Source organism: Haliotis rufescens, unplaced genomic scaffold, assembly GCF_023055435.1.
Source record: "Haliotis rufescens isolate VD_foot unplaced genomic scaffold, xgHalRufe1.0.p SCAF_15, whole genome shotgun sequence".
Classification (NCBI taxonomy): Eukaryota; Metazoa; Mollusca; class Gastropoda; order Lepetellida; family Haliotidae; genus Haliotis; species Haliotis rufescens.
The window spans coordinates 33,509,875-33,529,166 of record NW_025963835.1 but is presented as its reverse complement, the minus strand read 5'-3'; the positions used below and the strand labels follow the sequence as shown (position 1 = coordinate 33,529,166).

The 19,292-nt window shown below is 42.1% G+C and overlaps 1 protein-coding gene across 1 annotated transcript; it reads left to right on the top strand.

Annotated features, from left to right (window-relative positions):
- Nucleotides 1–2,969: 2,969 nt before the first annotated feature.
- LOC124132069 (uncharacterized protein CXorf65 homolog) lies at nt 2,970–19,008 on the top strand. The gene is made up of 5 exons (XM_046495699.2): nt 2,970–3,360; nt 10,376–10,462; nt 10,755–10,871; nt 16,472–16,546; nt 17,159–19,008. Exons 1-5 carry the CDS (start codon nt 3,288–3,290, stop codon nt 17,305–17,307), a joined length of 501 nt encoding a protein of 166 aa, XP_046351655.1. The 5' UTR covers nt 2,970–3,287; the 3' UTR covers nt 17,308–19,008.
- Nucleotides 19,009–19,292: the final 284 nt, after the last annotated feature.

Here is a 19,292-nt window from a genome sequence, read left to right as displayed (position 1 = left end):
CAACCCATGCTTGCCTTAAAAGGTGACTATGCTTGTCGTTCAGGCTCGATGCTCATGATATCAATCACTGGATTGTCTTGTCGAGACTGAATTATTTACAGACGGCCGTCATATAGCTGGAATATTGCTAAGAGCGGCGTAAAACCATACTCACTCACTCACTCACAATTTGCCTCTATGTCCGACTCTGACAGTGACAATAGTTTTCGAGTTATCATGGAATGGGTTTTTTTTTCCGAAGAAGGATAAGTAACATCTAGCTGTGACCGACAATAGTGACGAAAATAATCAGGATGATCCCCATCTTGGACGCGTGGGTATCACTTGCAAAACACAGCTTGGTTCGTTTGTTTAGTATATTTTCTCCAAATGACAATAACCCGTTGTTGTCTTGCAATAGCACTATAAAGATGAAGCGACTTGTCATAGACTCTGTGAATCCGTGTCACTTGCTAACATGTTACATTACACTATACACATGGCTGAGTGGTTTATAGTACCCGGACTGACTGCTGGCAAACACTATGCAGTAATCTACTGCAGGTACATGTTGTTGTGAGATGTGTGACTGTAGGTGACAGTTCTGTTCTGATTAGTTATCACTAATTGCCTACAAAGATCAATCGATATCTATCTTCAGAACGGCACGGATTGAGGGGGGATGGACCCGCGCCCCTAAAATTGAAAAGGAAAATATCACTCGATGTTAAAATTATATTTTTCACGTTAAACCAAGGCCACTTGACACGAGTCCACTAGTCATATACTTCCCATATATGGAATCCACAACAGTATTATAAATACAACACAGGTCTCGCCATATCCAATGAAACGATCGCGTATATTCTGTATACCTGGCTGGTGGCAATACCCAATCAGCTTGCAGGCCTAGTCAACTATGCTAATTAAGCCACGCCTCCTCGTTAGCGCTTTTAAGATTCTTTTGGGTTGTTTTTTTTTGTTTTTTATTTAACACCACCCTCAGCGATATTTCAGCTATATGGCGGCGGTTCGTTTGGGTTGTGACATGTACAGACCTCAAAAGACGTACTTTAATTAAACGCAGCAGCGCTATGTTTACGTTTTCACACTTTTCTTATCGGCCATCACAGTGTACATCATACTGGCTACATCCGGGGTAGAATCGGTCTTCAGCAACCCGTGCTTGTCGTAAGAAGCGACTAACGGGATCGGGAGGTCAGGCTCGCTGACTTGGTTGATGCATGTCATCGATCCCAATGCTCATGATGTCAATCACTGGATTGTCTGGTCCAGACTCGATTAGTTACAGACCGCCGTCATATAGCTGGAATATTGCTGTGAGCGGCGTTAAACAACAAACAAACATATCTATTAATATGTTTAATGATACTTGCACTATAAGTTAATCTGTCATGGCCATTTAGTCATATGATAAAAATCGCGTGTCCTTTATTTATTTTGAGTAGTATACATGGCGTATTGTTATAGCATGCCTATACTTTATAGGCTCCATACACCTCATTAACGGCTCGCCTTCCTTTATAGCTTTAATAAGAATGGCTGTAATAACGTAGCCAGGAGTCTGTAAACAGATCCGCACAGCAACTTGAACATGAACGAGAAGAGTGGTGATTAGTGAGGGTGTCCACCGGGGAGCGGACATGCTGGTGTACCGGATGCGAGTAGAGTGAGCGAGCGAGTTTAACGCCGCTTTGAACAATATTCCAGTTATATCGCGGCGTGTCAGCTTAATGTGGGAAGAAAGCCGAAGTGATGCAGGTCTCAGACGTTTACCACTTCGGTGAAACCCACGAGCACGGGTATGGTGCTGACAAACATATAAGTATAATCGGGGCGAACCGGGATTCGAACCCACGATCATGTTCCTGGTGTGCCCAAGGGATGCAACTCTGCACAGCTAATTGCGGCGCCTTAGACGACTGCGCCCGCCGCCCCGTCACCCCAGTAGAATTAAGTGAGTCTAACACCGCGCGGACAAACCCTACAGCGACGCTGGTCGAAGAGCTCTACAATTTTAATAAAACCCACGGGTATGTCGACGACAGACCAAGAATCTTGATCGGGCGGATTCAAACCAACAACTAGCGCATCCTTTCGAGGCTAAGGGGTGCAACTCTGCATGAACTTCGACCATTGGCAATCTAACGGCATCATTAATAAGAGCCTGATAGACATGTTGTGTAAATGTTGGAATCGAACTCAGTACTCCAACTATCACCAGCGAACACACTAACAGTGGTGCCAAATGAAAGAAGTCTATGAAGAAGTCTTCCGGAGAGCGGAAGGTCCAGGATTCGATCCACGGCCGCGTCATACCAAAAGACGTTAAAGGGTGGTACTTGTTGTTACCCTGTCTGGCGCTCGGCATTAAGGGGCTTAAACAAGGACTGGTCGGCTCGGGGTCAGTATACTGTGTCTGAGTGGGGTATTCATGTTAAACTGAGGCATGGTATCTCAGTTGGCTAGCACCTGCATTAGCCCCAACTAGTACAAGTAACCCTACACAAACAATAACCTTGGACGCGACGTTAAACCTTATTTCACCTCACCTCACCTCCCTGATTAGTCTCACATACCAATGAACTGTACCCATTGCCCCATGGGTGAGTGAGTGAGTATGGATTTACGCCGCTGTTAGAAATCGTCCAGCAATATCACGGCGGGGGGACACCAGAAATGGGCTTCACACATTTGCCCCATTAAGGCATTTACATGCTTTCTGAAAATCACATTTGAGTTTTCAAAGAATTATTACTGTTCCGGTATCATAAATAAATATGATACCACAGAATAACCAATAAAAGAAGCTTCATTTTCATATTACAAGTATGAAATATTAATTAATCTGTACATCAGATCATCAGATGTAACTTTTCGGCTTGGCCATAAGCTCAAGTCCCAACTGGCCGGTCCAGACCTGCCCCGGGTGGAGAGCCTCGGTTGACTTGTTCGGGGGTAATACCTGTGTGTTATTGTTCCTATTCAAACACGTTCTACACATGATATGACACGGCATTAGAGTACTCAAGCCAGCACTCTACTCTATGTCAGAAGCCTATCTGACGTACTCGGGGTATTAGCAGAAAGAACGCTGCTTATAGATTATTGATCAAAATCAAAAGTCCGGCACAGTGTACAGGCGGGACTCGCCTCTGGTTGAAGAGAGTACCTGCTTTGGTGTACATGGAGAGGGCACGACGCACAACAGCTCGACATTGAGTGTGGTACTCACTTGTGTTGCAGGACGGTAGGAAGTGAAGGACAGGTCGAAGCGGAACTTGTGGATGTTTACTTGTTTACAGTGGGACTATTGTACAAGCATGGCCGATCAGTCCTTTATCATTGTTAAGTACGGAGGTGAGTAAAAGCGCCTTCAGCAGTTATACGGTTGGGCACTGTCACTGACCGGGTGTTGTTGAATCTGTGATATTGTTATGGTAGTTGTGTCGTATTACACAATGAACGTGTCTTAACATACAACCCAACGCTGTCTCCATGGTAACTGGAATATGATAATATTTTTTAAAAATGCTTAAACAAGATTCATATTTACAAACTGTAACATACGTGATGTAGCATCGTCAGCAACAGCGGAGTGACTGGGCGCACTCACTGCACGTGCACTGTCGTTTCTATAACTGTTACGGCGTATGTGGAACCCTGCTTCTGAAACTGAAGACAGAAGCAGGGTTAGTTTACTCTCTCTCTCTCTCTCTCTCTCTCTCTCTCTCTCTCTCTCTCTCAAACACCCATCGACTATTGGACGATAGGTTGTTTAACTTGGTAGTGTTTTGAACGTGTACTTTTTGAAAACTATATACAATCATTTAAAATGGGCTTTATTATTAAAGATGGTTGTGACATTGCCCACATGACGGAGATGTTTAATAAATTAATAGATTTATTCTGCCCTTTGTTGGTAAAAGTATCATTTGATGACATCCATGATACTTCTTGTTGTCATGACAACCATCTAGACAAACGACCACTAAACAATTACCTTATGAATGGGGGATAATCAACTGTTATTTAGTCGACGTTTGACCCACTGATCTTAATAACACCCATTCGACGCCAGTTCGCATGGCGAAGCACAGATTAATCCCCATTGTTCAAACACGTACTCAACCGTGGTTGAAGTTTTCCGATCGAACACGCCCGGTCCCGTAATATGTAACCATACAATCGATTGTTTTTATGATATGATCGAACATGGCTGGATCACAGGGTGGGACTGGATTTTATTGATTTTAGACAAAACAGCATGCAACCCTGGTCGTTGTGTATCGATACATGTGCAAGCACCGGATACAGGCATTTGATTAAACAAGGACTGGCAGCCACGCCGTCAAACTGGCTTAGTCTGATCCGCGTCTTGACAGCCACCTGGAGTTGGAAATGGTAGTCACGGGGTTCGAAAACAAACACATACCTTATAATATCACGTTTGTGTAGTTTGTTTGTTCAGCGAAAAATGTTGACAATGAATATAGAGAGAAGAGAGGAATAATTTGTTCATGTGTAACACGTTACATAACCTGTGTATATATATATATATATATATATATATATATAATAGGCGCGCCAAAGATTATTGCACTTATGAAGCTATATGCATGCACGAGTGTGTGTGTGTGTACTCGTCCGGACTGATGCCGACTTTTCTTGGGAGTAGGCAACAAAACACCTAATTTGGCAGTAAGGGGGGAAATGGGCTGGTCATCTAACTATACAAAGCAAAAAATTGAGATAGTACGTTTCTGGAAAAGGCTGAGTTTGGCAGATGAAAACAGGCTAATGCATATAGTGCAAAGATGGTCATCTAAATTTCGTAAGTCATGGGATAATTCAGTTAAGAAATTATTCGATGTGAAATCAATTACTTCTGTTATAACTAACCTATTATCTTGTGACTTCGACCTTGCTAGAAATATACTCATCAATAAGGATAAGGAATTATGGTTGGAACAGCTCTGGGATGACAGAGGATTAACAAATGGTATTAAGTTAAGAACATATCGTTTGTTTAAAACGTCTTTAAGTACCTCCAAATATGTCATTGATTTAGCCAACAGAGAACACCGTAGTATATTTGCTAAATTTAGATGTGGTACCCTCCCTCTGGAAATTGAACTCGGTCGTTTCTTGAAACCAAAAATTCCCTTACATAATCGTATTTGTAAACACTGTAATACAAACAGTATCGAAGACGAGGTTCATTTCTTAACAACGTGTTTTCTTTATGCAGATCAACGAGAATATGTCTGGGGTTATGCCTCGTCTCTTTGCCCAAATTTTTGTCTCATGACCCCTATAGATCAAACCACATTCCTTATGAAGTGCGATAATTTATCCTATTCTGTAGCTGCACTAATTAAATCCATGTACAAACGTAGGTTATATAACAACGTGTCATAAACCCATTCCAGTATTGTATGCCTCTGTATATTTTATATTTGATAAAACATGTCATTGTATGGCAATGCTTGTCATAAATGTACGAGCATTATACTTTTATCTCGTATTTTGTGCACCATTAACAAATAAACCACTGTCCAACATAACTATTTTAGCACTTGCGGTGCTTTTAAGAACATTAGTGTCTAATAGGCCCACGCTGGCCGGGCGATGTATATCTTTTAATATATTTTACCTCTTGTATAAATTGAAGTAATTTTATGTATACACCGCTGGACACTTAAATAAACTATTTTTCTTCTTCTTCTTCTTCTTCTTATAGTGCTAGCCCATTGAAATACCATACCGCAGTTTAACATGAATACCCCACTCAGACACAGTATACTGACTCCGAGCCGACCAGTCCTTGTTTCAGCCCCTTAATGCCGAGCGCCAGACAGGGTAACAACAAGTACCACCTTTTAACGTATTTTGGTATGGCGCGGGCGTGGATCGAACTCCGGACCTTCCGCTCTCCGGGCGGACGCTCTACCACTTTACCGCGGTCTTGTGTACATAGAAAAATGGACATATAATTTACAGGTAACGCCCAGCCGTAAAGCTTATGAGACACAATAAAACACATATATACATAAAAAATAAGAAGGATACTGTTCGTATTCTGTATAAAATCAATAACACACATGTATTACACAGTATTAGCTATACATCAGTCTTGCTCGCAACTTGTCGCCTGTACATGTCTATTTATTCCGATAGTTATATATAAGTTGATCTAATATTTATAGCTGGTATATATTATTACCATGGTAAACACAGTGGCTGAAATCCTATTTATATAAATGGCAAGATACATTTCTGATACAATTTCTATTGAATAAAAAGGGTGAAGGCATTCGTCGTCACCGCTCGGACCTTTCCGTAACCTACAGGTTGGTACGAGCTGGTCCATTCTTTCCTGGATGGGCGGGCGGGTAGCCTAGTGGTTAAAGCGTTCGCTCGTCACGCCAAAGACCCGGGTTCGATTCGATGAAGCCCATTTCTGGTGTCCCCCGCCGTGATATTGCTTGAATATTGCTAAAAGCGGCGTAAAACCTTACTCACTCACTCTTTCCTGGGTTAGAATTGGTCTTCAGCAACCCATGTTTGTCGTATGAGGCGACGGGATCGGGTGGTCTGGTCCAGATTTGATTATTAACAGACCGGCGTCATATAGCTGGAATATGGCTGAGTTGCGGCGTTAAACAACAAACAAACAAACAAATACAAACGTAACCTATAAGAAGCCGATACTCGTCACGGCTCGCACCTTTCCGTAACTACACAAGACGCTGACATTCCATTCAACCTTTCCGTAACCCACAAGAACCAAATGATACGCGTTGGTAATAAATATTACCATAACTCGTCCTATTCCGTAACCGGTTTGTCCCGGAAATATTTACGAATGAAATGGCATATTTGCATTATTGACCAACTCGTGTTATTCCGGGAAAGCCGAACAGCATGTTACGGAAAGGGGCGAGTGATGACGAATGGGCACATTTGGTCCTCAACATTCGCCATCAATCGCACTTTTACGTAACCCGGAAGGACACGAGTGGTCCATTTTGAATGACATCGGTAGTTGCCGTTGCATCGCCCAAAACAGAAAATTTATTTCCTTGCTTTCTTAAGTTGTATCATCTGTTTAAGCGGCAATATCGCGTGATGGGACACCCGTATTGCTCTAGTGGGGAATCGATCCCGGACCGCGTTCCTGACGCTGGGGCAGGTAACCATACGGCCAGCGCCTTCGTCGTAAGATAAGACGCACCTGTACCTGCACCTGCATTTAAAACAAAGAAACTAATCCTACACGGGGTTGTCAGGGAGGTTCTTTCAGCCTCTCTCACGCCGGTAGTCTAAAGTTTCACAGTCCTTATAAATATTTGAAACGGGTTTCAAAGACGTGTAGGCGGAATGGCTCCACAATCGTTTCCGTGATGGCGAAGAGGGAGGAACCGGTTCACGTAACTGCATCCATCCATCTACTTGTCTGATTGCCTGTCGTTCACGGGCCTCCACTGAACACAGAGATAAAAGAATGGTTCAATGTAAAAGTAATGTGCTCTTATTGAACGCTCACACCGACTAGAACCTTCCACTAGCTTTCTGTGTTCAATTATTCAATATTTCACTGATTGCGCAGAAGAGAATTTTTGGTCTGAATAACGTTCCAGACGCAGGGAAACCACCATCTAGGAGTTTAGCGAGAAACTATCAAGTCCTTGATGGCGTCGATGTCAACTTTTCCACCCCTTGGATCCAGACTTTCTTGACCCAAAAACCTATTCCAGCAATATCACAGCGGGGGACACCATAAAAAGACTCCATACATTGTCTCCCTGGTGATTGTTTGTCTGTTGTTTAACGCCACACTCAGCAATATTCCAGCTAAATGACGGCGGTCTTGAAATAATCGAGTCTGGAGCAGACAATCCAGTGATTGCCACCATGAGCATCGATCCGGGCAGTTGGGATCGATGACATGCGTGTGCCTCTGTGTGTGTGCGTGTGTGTGCGTGCGTGCGTGCTTGTGCCTCTCTGTGTGCGTGTGCGTGTGCGTGTGTGTGTGTATGCGTGCGTGCGTGCGTGTGTTATTCCACCAAACATTGGTCTCAACGTATTCAGGACGCTAGTATCACTAGCCTCCACCCTTTTAGAAATGTGTATGAAGCGAGGGGTGTATGAAGCGAGGGGTGTTTGAAGCGAGGGGTGTATGAAGCGAGTGGTGTATTTCAAACCGAGCATGACCCTAATCCACGTCCAAGGTTTCACAACACGCAATGTCAACAAAATATCATTTTAGCTAAAAAGTAAACAACTGATGTTATTTAGTCATCTTCTCAGGCCAAATATAAATCATTGATAACTCAAAGTTTATATTTGATATATTCCCAACATGTTATTGAAACAAGGAATTGTTTTGCGGACACGCCATTGTTTGTCTGCGATAAGGCACTGGGCTGTGTGTCCTAGAATCCCATCAACATGGTCATACATACGCCACGCCCGCTGTCAATACTTCATTTACATACCTGAACAACGCACGTTAATCTAGGCACATAACAATGCATAATGGCGAAGGCAAGCGTGTATTTTCAATTATTGCGGATTATCCTATAATCTGGAGATAATCTCCCCAGCAGGTGCGTGTTTACGTCCACAGATCATAGATTAAGTCTTTGTGATTCCATGATGGTAATGAAAAACATATTTATGTCAGAAGTTAATTGAATAATGTTTATGGTCAAAACAAATTACGCTTTAAATTCAACCATTAACGCACTCCAGTTAGCGTCGTCCGCACGTGAAGGTTTGGTTCCTTAACATGCTATGCATTCCAGTTAACGCCATCTACACTGCTAAAAGTGAATAAACAACTTCTCAATATAAATTTGAAGTTTGCAGATGGGTTTAGGGTTCGAATCCCGGTTGCAACGTATCTAGGTTTGTCAGCACCATACTACTACTACTACTACTACTACTACTACTACTACTACTACTACTACTCATTACTACTACTAATAATAATAGCCTAACTAGCCTGTTCACCCAAACCCTAATTGCTGCATTTTTATTTATTTTATATCTGTACATTATACTAATACTATACTAATACTCCGAGTTCCTGCTAGGTTGCTCAGAGGCGCTTTACATTATTAAGACGGTCAGTGGATTATTTGGTACTCTATTTTCATTCTAAGCTCCCTGGGGATCATACAAGTCAAGCTATCTCCTTCTCACCCTCCCGGGTACGCATTAACTATTGGGAGACCCCACATGATTGCAATGATAAAGACATAGCAACACATGTGTATTCCTTCTGAGACGCCCGATATAACATACCGCAGCATGCACTTCGTGCCTCTGAGCAAAATGTCTTGTATTCGGTAACTATGTGCAATCGGAACTAAATACTGTTGATACTCTTTACATGACACCGCCTCGTTAACTGGTAGTGTCACGCTCTCTGGCTCCCAATGCCATCCATTCATCTGACAAATGTACCCCGAGGCCGACCGATTTTGAACCACCATCGCGTGTTTCGACTCCTTGGGAACTGGCTTTATTATACAGCCACCTAGCTGCTTGGGTTGATATTCTAACGCGCATTCCGCCTCCGATCTGTCAGTCTGACATGCCAGCACGCGACATGTCTGGATCAAAGCCTCCTTTTGACAACGGCTCTGTCTGCGTCCTAACACCCGGTGCTCTTCTGTCAATGGCGACCAGGAGTGTGATTGTTGCCGGTAGATAGTTTTGTCTGGGGTGAGGGGGCAGCATGCAGCTGAGTTTGGGGTCAGCGGGGGTCATGTATATACATGGCCAGTTTGCGATTCTTCTGATAACCATCGCCATTTGATTACACGCGGATTTCGATCAGATCAATAGTGAGTGAGTGAGTGAGTTGTGTTTAACGCCGCTTGAAACACTGTTCCAGCTGCATCACGGCGTGTCAGCTTGGTGTCGGGGAAGGCAGCCCTGTACCACTTTAGTAAAACCCACGGGCACTGGTGTGGTGCTGACAAACCCAGAAACATAATCAGGGCAAATATAGGATTCGAACCCACGATATCTGGTTCCTGGCGGACCTAAGGGACACAACTCTGCATGCTGCAGCACCTTACACGTCAGAACCACCGTGTTCTTTACGTAATAGGTTTACTCGTGCAAAGCCGATATACAGAATCAAATGTGTAAAATGGACACTTATACAAGGGATCCTACATTTTAGGTATTAATCAGTATTTTATGTGTAAATCACGTTTAACCATGTGTGGTTTTTACTGGTGACTTTTACTTTGTTGCGCCGTGAGCATGTCTTGGCCGAGGTGTTTCTCGCGCAATACAAATTGACTTAGTATTGAATGATTAGAATCATGAACTACCCCGTGGGTTCACGTTTCAGATGACCAGCAGGCGCTGTTCAACCCCTGGTGCACGACCCACACCCTCCTTGAGTGGATCCGGAGAAAGTGCAACTGCTCTCACGACAGTAAGTGGCATTGTTTAGTTTCACAAAGAAACTATTGCATTTTCAGAATCTATGAATTTGAATTAACTGAGACCTTCCTGGTTTGAAAGAGTCAACTTAAAAGTGTAATATTTTGATGACATTGACGATGATACTTGTGTTAAATTATCCTGGGGGTGAGGGTGGAGGAGGGGTGTAGTTGACCTCTAACCACATGTGCTCCTGTAATATGAACGAATATGCCCACAGCTTGAATCTATAGGAACATCTCCATGCTCCGTCTGTTGTCAACACGCACCTGTCTCCGTTTCAGTTACCATTGACCTCATTGACCAAGATGGCCAGGTGAAGAATCTCGCCGGAAGTAACGAAGAATATGCAAATGAGCTGGTAAATGGAAGAGAGACGTACATCTTAATACGGGTGGAAAGTAGGTATACCCACACATGTTCATACCGTTCAGTAGTCTATCCACACGTACATGTTCATACCGTTGTCTACCCACACCTACATGTTCATACCGTTCAGTAGTCTACCCACACCTACATGTTCCTACCATTGTCTACCCACACGTACATGTTCCTACCATTTTCTACCCACACCTACATGTTCCTACCATTGTCTACCCACACCTACATGTTCCTACCATTGTCTACCCACACCTACATGTTCCTACCATTGTCTACCCACCTATACATGTTCATACCGTTCAGTTGTCTACCCACACCTACATGTTCATACAGTTCAGTAGTCTACCCACACATACATGTTCATACCGTTCAGTTGTCTACCCACACATACATGTTCATACCGTTCAGTTGTCTACCCACACATACATGTTCATACCGTTCAGTTATCTACACACACGTACATGTTCATACCGTTCAGTTGTCTACCCACTCGTACATGTTCATACAGTTCAGTAGTCTACCCACACATACATGTTCATACCGTTCAGTTGTCTACCCACACATACATGTTCATACCGTTCAGTTATCTACCCACACATACATGTTCATACCGTTCAGTAGTCTACCCACACATACATGTTCATACCGTTCAGTTGTCTACCCACACGTACATGTTCATACCGTTCAGTTGTCTACCCGCACATACATGTTCATACCGTTCAGTTATCTACACACACGTACATGTTCATACCGTTCAGTTGTCTACCCACACATACATGTTCATACCGTTCAGTTGTCTACCCACACGTACATGTTCATACCGTTCAGTTGTCTACCCACACATACATGTTCATACCGTTCAGTTGTCTACCCACACGTACATGTTCATACCGTTCAGTAGTCTACCCACACATATATCGTAATACGGATGGAAGTAAGGTCAATCTTGACATACATTTAAATACGGGTGGAAGGTAGATATACCTAGACATATATCTTAATACGGGTGGAAGATAGGTATACCAATACATACACCTTAATACGGGTGGAAAGTAGGAACACCTAGACATACATCTTAATATGGGTGGAAGGTAGGTCTACCTAGACATACATCTTAATACGGGTGGAAGGTAGGTATACCTAGACACACATCTTAATACGGGTGGAAGGTAGGTCTACCTAGACATACATCTTAATACGGGTGGAAGGTAGGTCTACCTAGACATACATCTTAATACGGGTGGAAGGTAGGTATACCTAGACACACATCTTAATACGGGTGGAAGGTAGATATACCTAGACATACATCTTAATACGGGTGGAAGGTAGGTCTACCTAGACATACATCTTAATACGGGTGGAAGGTAGGTCTACCTAGACATACATCTTAATACGGGTGGAAGGTAGGTATACCGAGACATACATCTTAATACGGATGGAAGGTAGGTCTACCTAGACATACATCTTAATACGGGTGGAAGGTAGGTCTACCTAGACATACATCTTAATACGGATGGAAGGTAGGTCTACCTAGACATACATCTTAATACGGATGGAAGGTAGGTCTACCTAGACATACATCTTAATTCGGGTTTCAGTTTTCAAATAGCAAGCTGACAGAGCACGCAGTGCACAATTGAAACCCCCTTCACTCAACACTCGTCTTCAGTGTTTGTCTACTAGACGAACAGGTATAATGTACGACTTGACTTGTCCCACTATTGACTTGCTTGTAAAGACTGATTGCCCTACTCGTGTATTACTCGTATACAACCCATGTGCCTGCCATATTATGAGGTGTCAAGTTGGGAATAGCTTAGACTTGCTAAGGATTTATTGCTTTTATCTATATATGTTTTGAAATTTAAAAGCACGGGAAACCTTGTTATGGAAATAAAGAAAGGTCCCCTCGTGTCACCTGAACCATATAGCAAGCATTCTTGCGGTGGTGTCACATTCAGATTGAATTGGCCCCACGGGGAGCCTTCATTGTGTTTGTCAAAGGCATGTTTCCATAAATAATGTTTCTATATACCTCAGTGGTAGTGTTCGCAGTCGAAGGATTAAAAGGTCAACTTATTTCAGGTTTTGGTTTCTATGTTTAGCTTACCTGTGCCGAATGGATCCTGTGCGTTAAAGGTGGTAGCGAGCGTCGATGCAAGCTCTGCTTACGCCTAACATCAGTCATAAAGTATAGTGCTTCTTCTAGCGTCATTGTTTTCCAATAAATAAGTCCAAGTCGGTAGTTTTCGCCGTTGTTGTGTGCAGAAAGGGAATTCTATTGTGACGTATTTAGGTCACGTGTTAATTTAGATCTTCCCGTCTTTGGATATCTCTTGCTGTTTTCCCTTAATATCAGCATGGTTCGTCGTCCGTTCCGTGTGCACGCCTGGATCTCCTCTATGTATTCACGTCCTCTTGTGTAGTATGATATACACTGACTATTTATATTATGTAGTATGATATACACTGACTATTTATATTGTGTAGTATGATATACACTGACTATTCATATTGTGTAGTATGATATACACTGACTATTTATATTGTGTAGCGTGATATACACTGACTATTTATATTGTGAAGTATGATATACACTGACTATTTATATTGTGTAGTATGATATACACTGACTATTCATATTGTGTAGTATGATATACACTGACTATTTATATTGTGTAGCGTGATATACACTGACTATTTATATTGTGTAGCGTGATATACACTGACTATTTATATTGTGTAGTATGATATACACTGACTATTTATATTGTGCAGTATTATATACACTGACTATTTATATTGTGTAGTATGATATACACTGACTATTTATATTGTGTAGTATGATATACACTGACTATTCATATTGTGTAGTATGATATACACTGACTATTTATATTGTGTAGTATGATATACACTGACTATTTATATTGTGTAGTATGATATACACTGACTATTCATATTGTGCAGCGTGATATACACTGACTATTTATATTGTGTAGTATGATATACACTGACTATTTATATTGTGTAGCGTGATATACACTGACTATTTATATGGTGTAGTATGATATACACTGACTATTTATATTGTGCAGCGTGATATACACTGACTATTTATATTGTGTAGTATGATATACACTGACTATTCATATTGTGTAGTATGATATACACTGACTATTTATATTGTGTAGTATGATATACACTGACTATTTATATTGTGTAGTATGATATACACTGACTATTTATATTGTGCAGTATTATATACACTGACTATTTATATTGTGTAGTATGATATACACTGACTATTCATATTGTGCAGCGTGATATACACTGACTATTTATATTGTGTAGTATGATATACACTGACTATTTATATTGTGTAGTATGATATACACTGACTATTCATATTGTGCAGCGTGATATACACTGACTATTTATATTGTGTAGTATGATATACACTGACTATTTATATTGTGTAGTATGATATACACTGACTATTCATATTATGCAGCGTGATATACATTGACTATTTATATTGTGTAATATGATATACACTGACTATTCATATTGTGTAGCGTGATATACACTGACTTTATATTGTGTAGCGTGATATACACTGACTATTTATATATGTGTAGCGTGATATACACTGACTTTATATTGTGTAGCGTGATATACACTGACTATTTATATTGTGTAGCGTGATATACACTGACTATTTATATTGTGTAGCGTGATATACACTGACTATTTATATTGTGTAGCGTGATATACACTGACTATTTATATTGTGCAGCGTGATATACACTGACTATTTATATTGTGCAGCGTGATATACACTGACTATTTATATTGTGCAGCGTGATATACACTGACTATTTATATTGTGCAGCGTGATATACACTGACTATTTATATTGTGCAGCGTGATATACACTGACTATTTATATTGTGCAGCGTGATATACACTGACTATTTATATTGTGCAGCGTGATATACACTGACTTTATATTGTGTAGCGTGATATACACTGACTATTTATACTGTGTAGCGTGATATACACTGACTATTTATATTGTGCAGCGTGATATACACTGACTTTATATTGTGTAGCGTGATATACACTGACTATTTATACTGTGTAGCGTGATATACACTGACTATTTATATTGTGCAGCGTGATATACACTGACTTTATATTGTGTAGCGTGATATACACTGACTATTTATACTGTGTAGCGTGATATACACTGACTATTTATATTGTGTAGCGTGATATACACTGACTATTTATATTGTGCAGAAACAAATGTTGCCTAGTTTGGTAACGTGCCCTGTCTGACTGACATGATTTAAAATTATTTAAAACGAAAAAACTAAACATTCGGGTGAGCTACAGTGCCTCGTGGTTTACTATTCCCCCCGTGTGTGAATTCCTGAAACTAACAAAGGTACCATATCAGCGGCGAATCTGTGTGAACTAATGTGTTCAGCACTGACTGCCAGTCATCAATGCGAACACACTAACGCGAATGAAAGGAATTTCCATATGCATTGGCGCACTCACCTTCATTACCAATATCGGACATTATATTCACATCTATTGGATTAAAATTGATATTAATTCAAACGTATGTCTTGCATGTAGCTGTTGGGGGGTTGTAAGGCTTCGGCACCATGCACACCTACCCGTGAACATCCGGGGTAAAATATGTCATCAGCAACCCATGCTTGATGTAAAAGGTTACTATGCTTGTCGTAAGAGGCGACTAACAGGATCGGGTGGTCAGGCTCGCTGACTTGGTTGATGCTTGTCATCGATCCAAACTGCGTGGATCGATGCTCCTGCTATTAATCACTGGATTGTCTGGTCCAGACTTGATTTTTTACAGACCACCGTCATATAGCTGGAATATTGCTGAGTGCGGCCTTAAACAACAAACAAACAAACCATGCCCACGTGTGTCATGACTTGTCTCCCACACACGCTGCATCTGTCCTGTCTGTTTCCTGAGGGGCGGTCGGGTAGCCTAGTGGTTGAAGCGTTCGCTCGTCACGCCGAAAACCCGGGTTCGATTCCCGACATGGGTACAATGTGTGAAGCCCATTTCTGGTGTCCCCCGCCGTGATATTGCTGGAATATTGCTAAAAGCGGCGTATGACCATACTCACTCACTCACTCACTCACTCTGTTTCCTGAGCCACGGTTACGGCCCTGGGTCCCGTTCCACAGAGAGACCGTAGCGCTAACACCCATACGAGTACTTTAACAGAGACTTACGACAGTCGTAGCGCTGCGATTGCTTTGTGTAATTTAATACGTCACCCCAAGGCAGGCCATACCGCAACTGTGGGTGTGGCCGCTGGCAGGGAGGCTGAAAACGGCTGGCCATATGACTGATATACCGTCTAATACGGAGTAAAACCCAACTCCCTGAATCACTCAATGTTCGATTAATAGCCATGCATGAAACTGTTATAGAACACTAGAACTACCCCCACACCTACCGCCACCCCCACACCCATCCGTCCCGACCACCATTGGGGCTTGACTATTCATAACCGACAAACGCTCGGTATCTTTAACGACGTCTCATTTTGTGTTATTTGTTTTCCAGAGGCGGGGGAGAATGGCCAGAACCGATACGTCTCAATGTTGAACAACTTGGAACACGTCAACCCAGACTTGATGGGTGAGTGAGTGAGTTAGTGAGTGAGTGCAAACACCGATGTCTTTCAGGAAGAACATGGGTATATTATGTTGGGTTCCATATGTTGGTTTCGCAGGAAGTCATTGTAAATAGCAAGTCGAGCTGTAAATAGCAAGTCAAGCTGTAAATAGCAAGTCAAGCTGTAAATAGCAAGTCAAGTTGTAAATAGCATGTCAAGCCGTAAATAACAAGTCAAGCTATAAATAGCATGTCAAGTTACAAATAGCAAGTCAAGCTGTAAATAGCAAGTCAAGCTGTAAATATCAAGTCAGGTTGTAAATAGCATGTCAAGTTGCTATCGGTTAAAGCGTTCGCTCGCCATGCCAAAGACCGCACTCAGCAATATTCCAGCTATATGACGTCAGTCTGTAAATAATCGAGTATGGACCAGACAATTCTGTGATTGATATCTTGAGTATCGATCTATGCAAATGGGATAAGATGACATGCATCAACCAAGTCAGCGGGCCTGACCACCCGATCCCTTTACTCGCCTCTTACAACAAGCATGGTTTGCTGAAGACCAAATCTGACCCGGTCTCATGGTCTTATGCTGTGATGAACATGTTGTTTATGTATGTTTTGTTGTTTCAGTCAAACTTAACAACCTCTCACGACCTGCCACAAGGAACCGAAAAGACCGCTTCAAGAAGACAACCAAATCTGGAAAAAGCGGGTCAAAACCAGATTCGCCAAACAAGCGACCGACGAGCAGTGAAAGGCGGTCCAAACTTGGCAAATAGACTGCCAAGGCATTCGGAATCTTTCGGCTAATGTATGTTTGTTCTTGATAAACAATCGGGGTTGTCACGAATGGGTGCTCGTTAAACTGAGTGTACGGAGCAATAGTGGGGATTATGAGCTCGCGTCTATACCCAGAGGGCTGTACCTTGCCAAACCAGACCGTCGACAACAGATTACATCAACCCGTCATTTACTGCTAAACATAGCCGTGCAATACCCACAGGCTGGAAGAACTAAAGTAACACGTGACCTATTACGTCACAATGGAATTGCCTTTGTGCACACGACACTAGTGGTATAACCACCAGACATACACGTGTAGGAACTGAAGGATAACGATAACCCTCAAAAGCAGCGGTTGGAAGGAACGCTCGATGACTCCCTTTTAAATGGAACATTCAGGACTAGACTCATAACGGGCATACTGTACGGAAAGTAACGAGTTGTGACGAATGCAATTCACGTCACTGACCTTTTTGCTTTGAATGTTCATATTGTTTCAAGACTTTGTCCCCGGTATGGATGTGAACTATATATGTTTATATACCATTTATATTCCATTATGCACTTGATGTTCATGTTTCAGTGCGGCTATATACGCTTACGGTCAATCTCTACAGATCAACCGAATAGCGTGAAATCTACTTCCGAGTTACTTCAGTACCTCCCGAGGTTAGGGTAGCCTAGTGGTTAAAGCGTTCACTCGTCACGCCAAAGGCCCGCGTTCGATTCTCCACATGGGTACAATGTGTGAAGCCCATTTCTGGTGTCACCACCGTGATATTGCTGGAATATTTCTGAAAGCGGCGTAAAAACCATACTTACTCAGTATCTCCTGAGATCTTTTCGAGGGTTATCTGGACGGAGGTTAAAGCTTGGCTCGTCGCGTGTCAGACGCGGGTTCGAATCTACATGGGTATACATGGAGCTAATTCTTGATATTTCTTGACTGTGGAATATTGATAGAAACGACGTAAAACTCTTCTCACTTATTCCGGGTGTGATTAGAGTCGTCAGAGGCAAGTTAGGGGATCAGATGGTCAGACTCAGTTACGTGGTTGATTGCCTGTCGTCGTACGTTGATCACTTTATCAACCACTGGTTGTCTGGTCCGATTATATACAGACCGCCGTCATGTAGCTGGAATATTGCTGAGTGCGGCGTTATTCAACAAACAAACGCTCGCAGCTCTAGTGCATTTAAACACTGTCAGGATTTGTATTGGGTCAAATGTTTTAGTTTATAGAGCCAATATGTATTTCCGATTCGTGGCTTACGTTCCTTTGATAGTATATATGCCGTCCGTTAAATGTTACATCAACACTGTATAAATAACCCGTTACATGTTACATCAACAATGTATAAATCCCCTGTGTACAATATGTATTTGACCAATTCTTACCAATCTGGTTCCCTGTTGCTGTTCCGTCAGCCCCCTAACACGGACATACCCTTGCTGTCTATACGAGAGTGTAACGGTGTCACGCGCTGGGAAGGAGCTTGTAACACGGACAGCACCGTGTGGAACTGGGTGACTGTCATTACGTTCCCGGGTATATACTCCCCTCCCACGTATGTTGTGTGTAATGGCTACGATACATTCATTGTCGATGCAATATATTCCCCGTGGTGTACCTTCGTATGTATTTTATTCTTGATTATTTCATTTCTTTTTGTAATAAAATGATATCGAACATTTATTTTATTGTTTACGTTGTTTACGTGTGAAGTTAGCCCAGTGGTTGGCTCGTCACGCCGACGATCGGGTTCGATTCCCAACATGGGATTGTGTGTCAAACCCATTCCCTTGCTATCTCCCGCTATCATATTGCTGGAATATTGCTAAAAGCGGCGAAAGACCATTCTCACTGTATTGCATTCAACATCTTCAAGCTTCACTGATTGTTCTGCATGTTCTCCCGCAACCGAGAAACTACACTGTTGATAACTGAAGACAATGTTTTGCTTGCAAAGTGTTCATGGC

Bases quoted from the DNA above. Each gene is read 5' to 3' on its own strand.
- LOC124132069 (XM_046495699.2), top strand. From the start codon at position 3,288: ATGTTTACTTGTTTACAGTGGGACTATTGTACAAGCATGGCCGATCAG. The intron at 10,463-10,754 runs GTAAGTGGCATT...TCTCCGTTTCAG, and splicing joins GTGCAACTGCTCTCACGACA to TTACCATTGACCTCATTGAC. The intron at 10,872-16,471 runs GTAGGTATACCC...TTTGTTTTCCAG, and splicing joins CATCTTAATACGGGTGGAAA to AGGCGGGGGAGAATGGCCAG.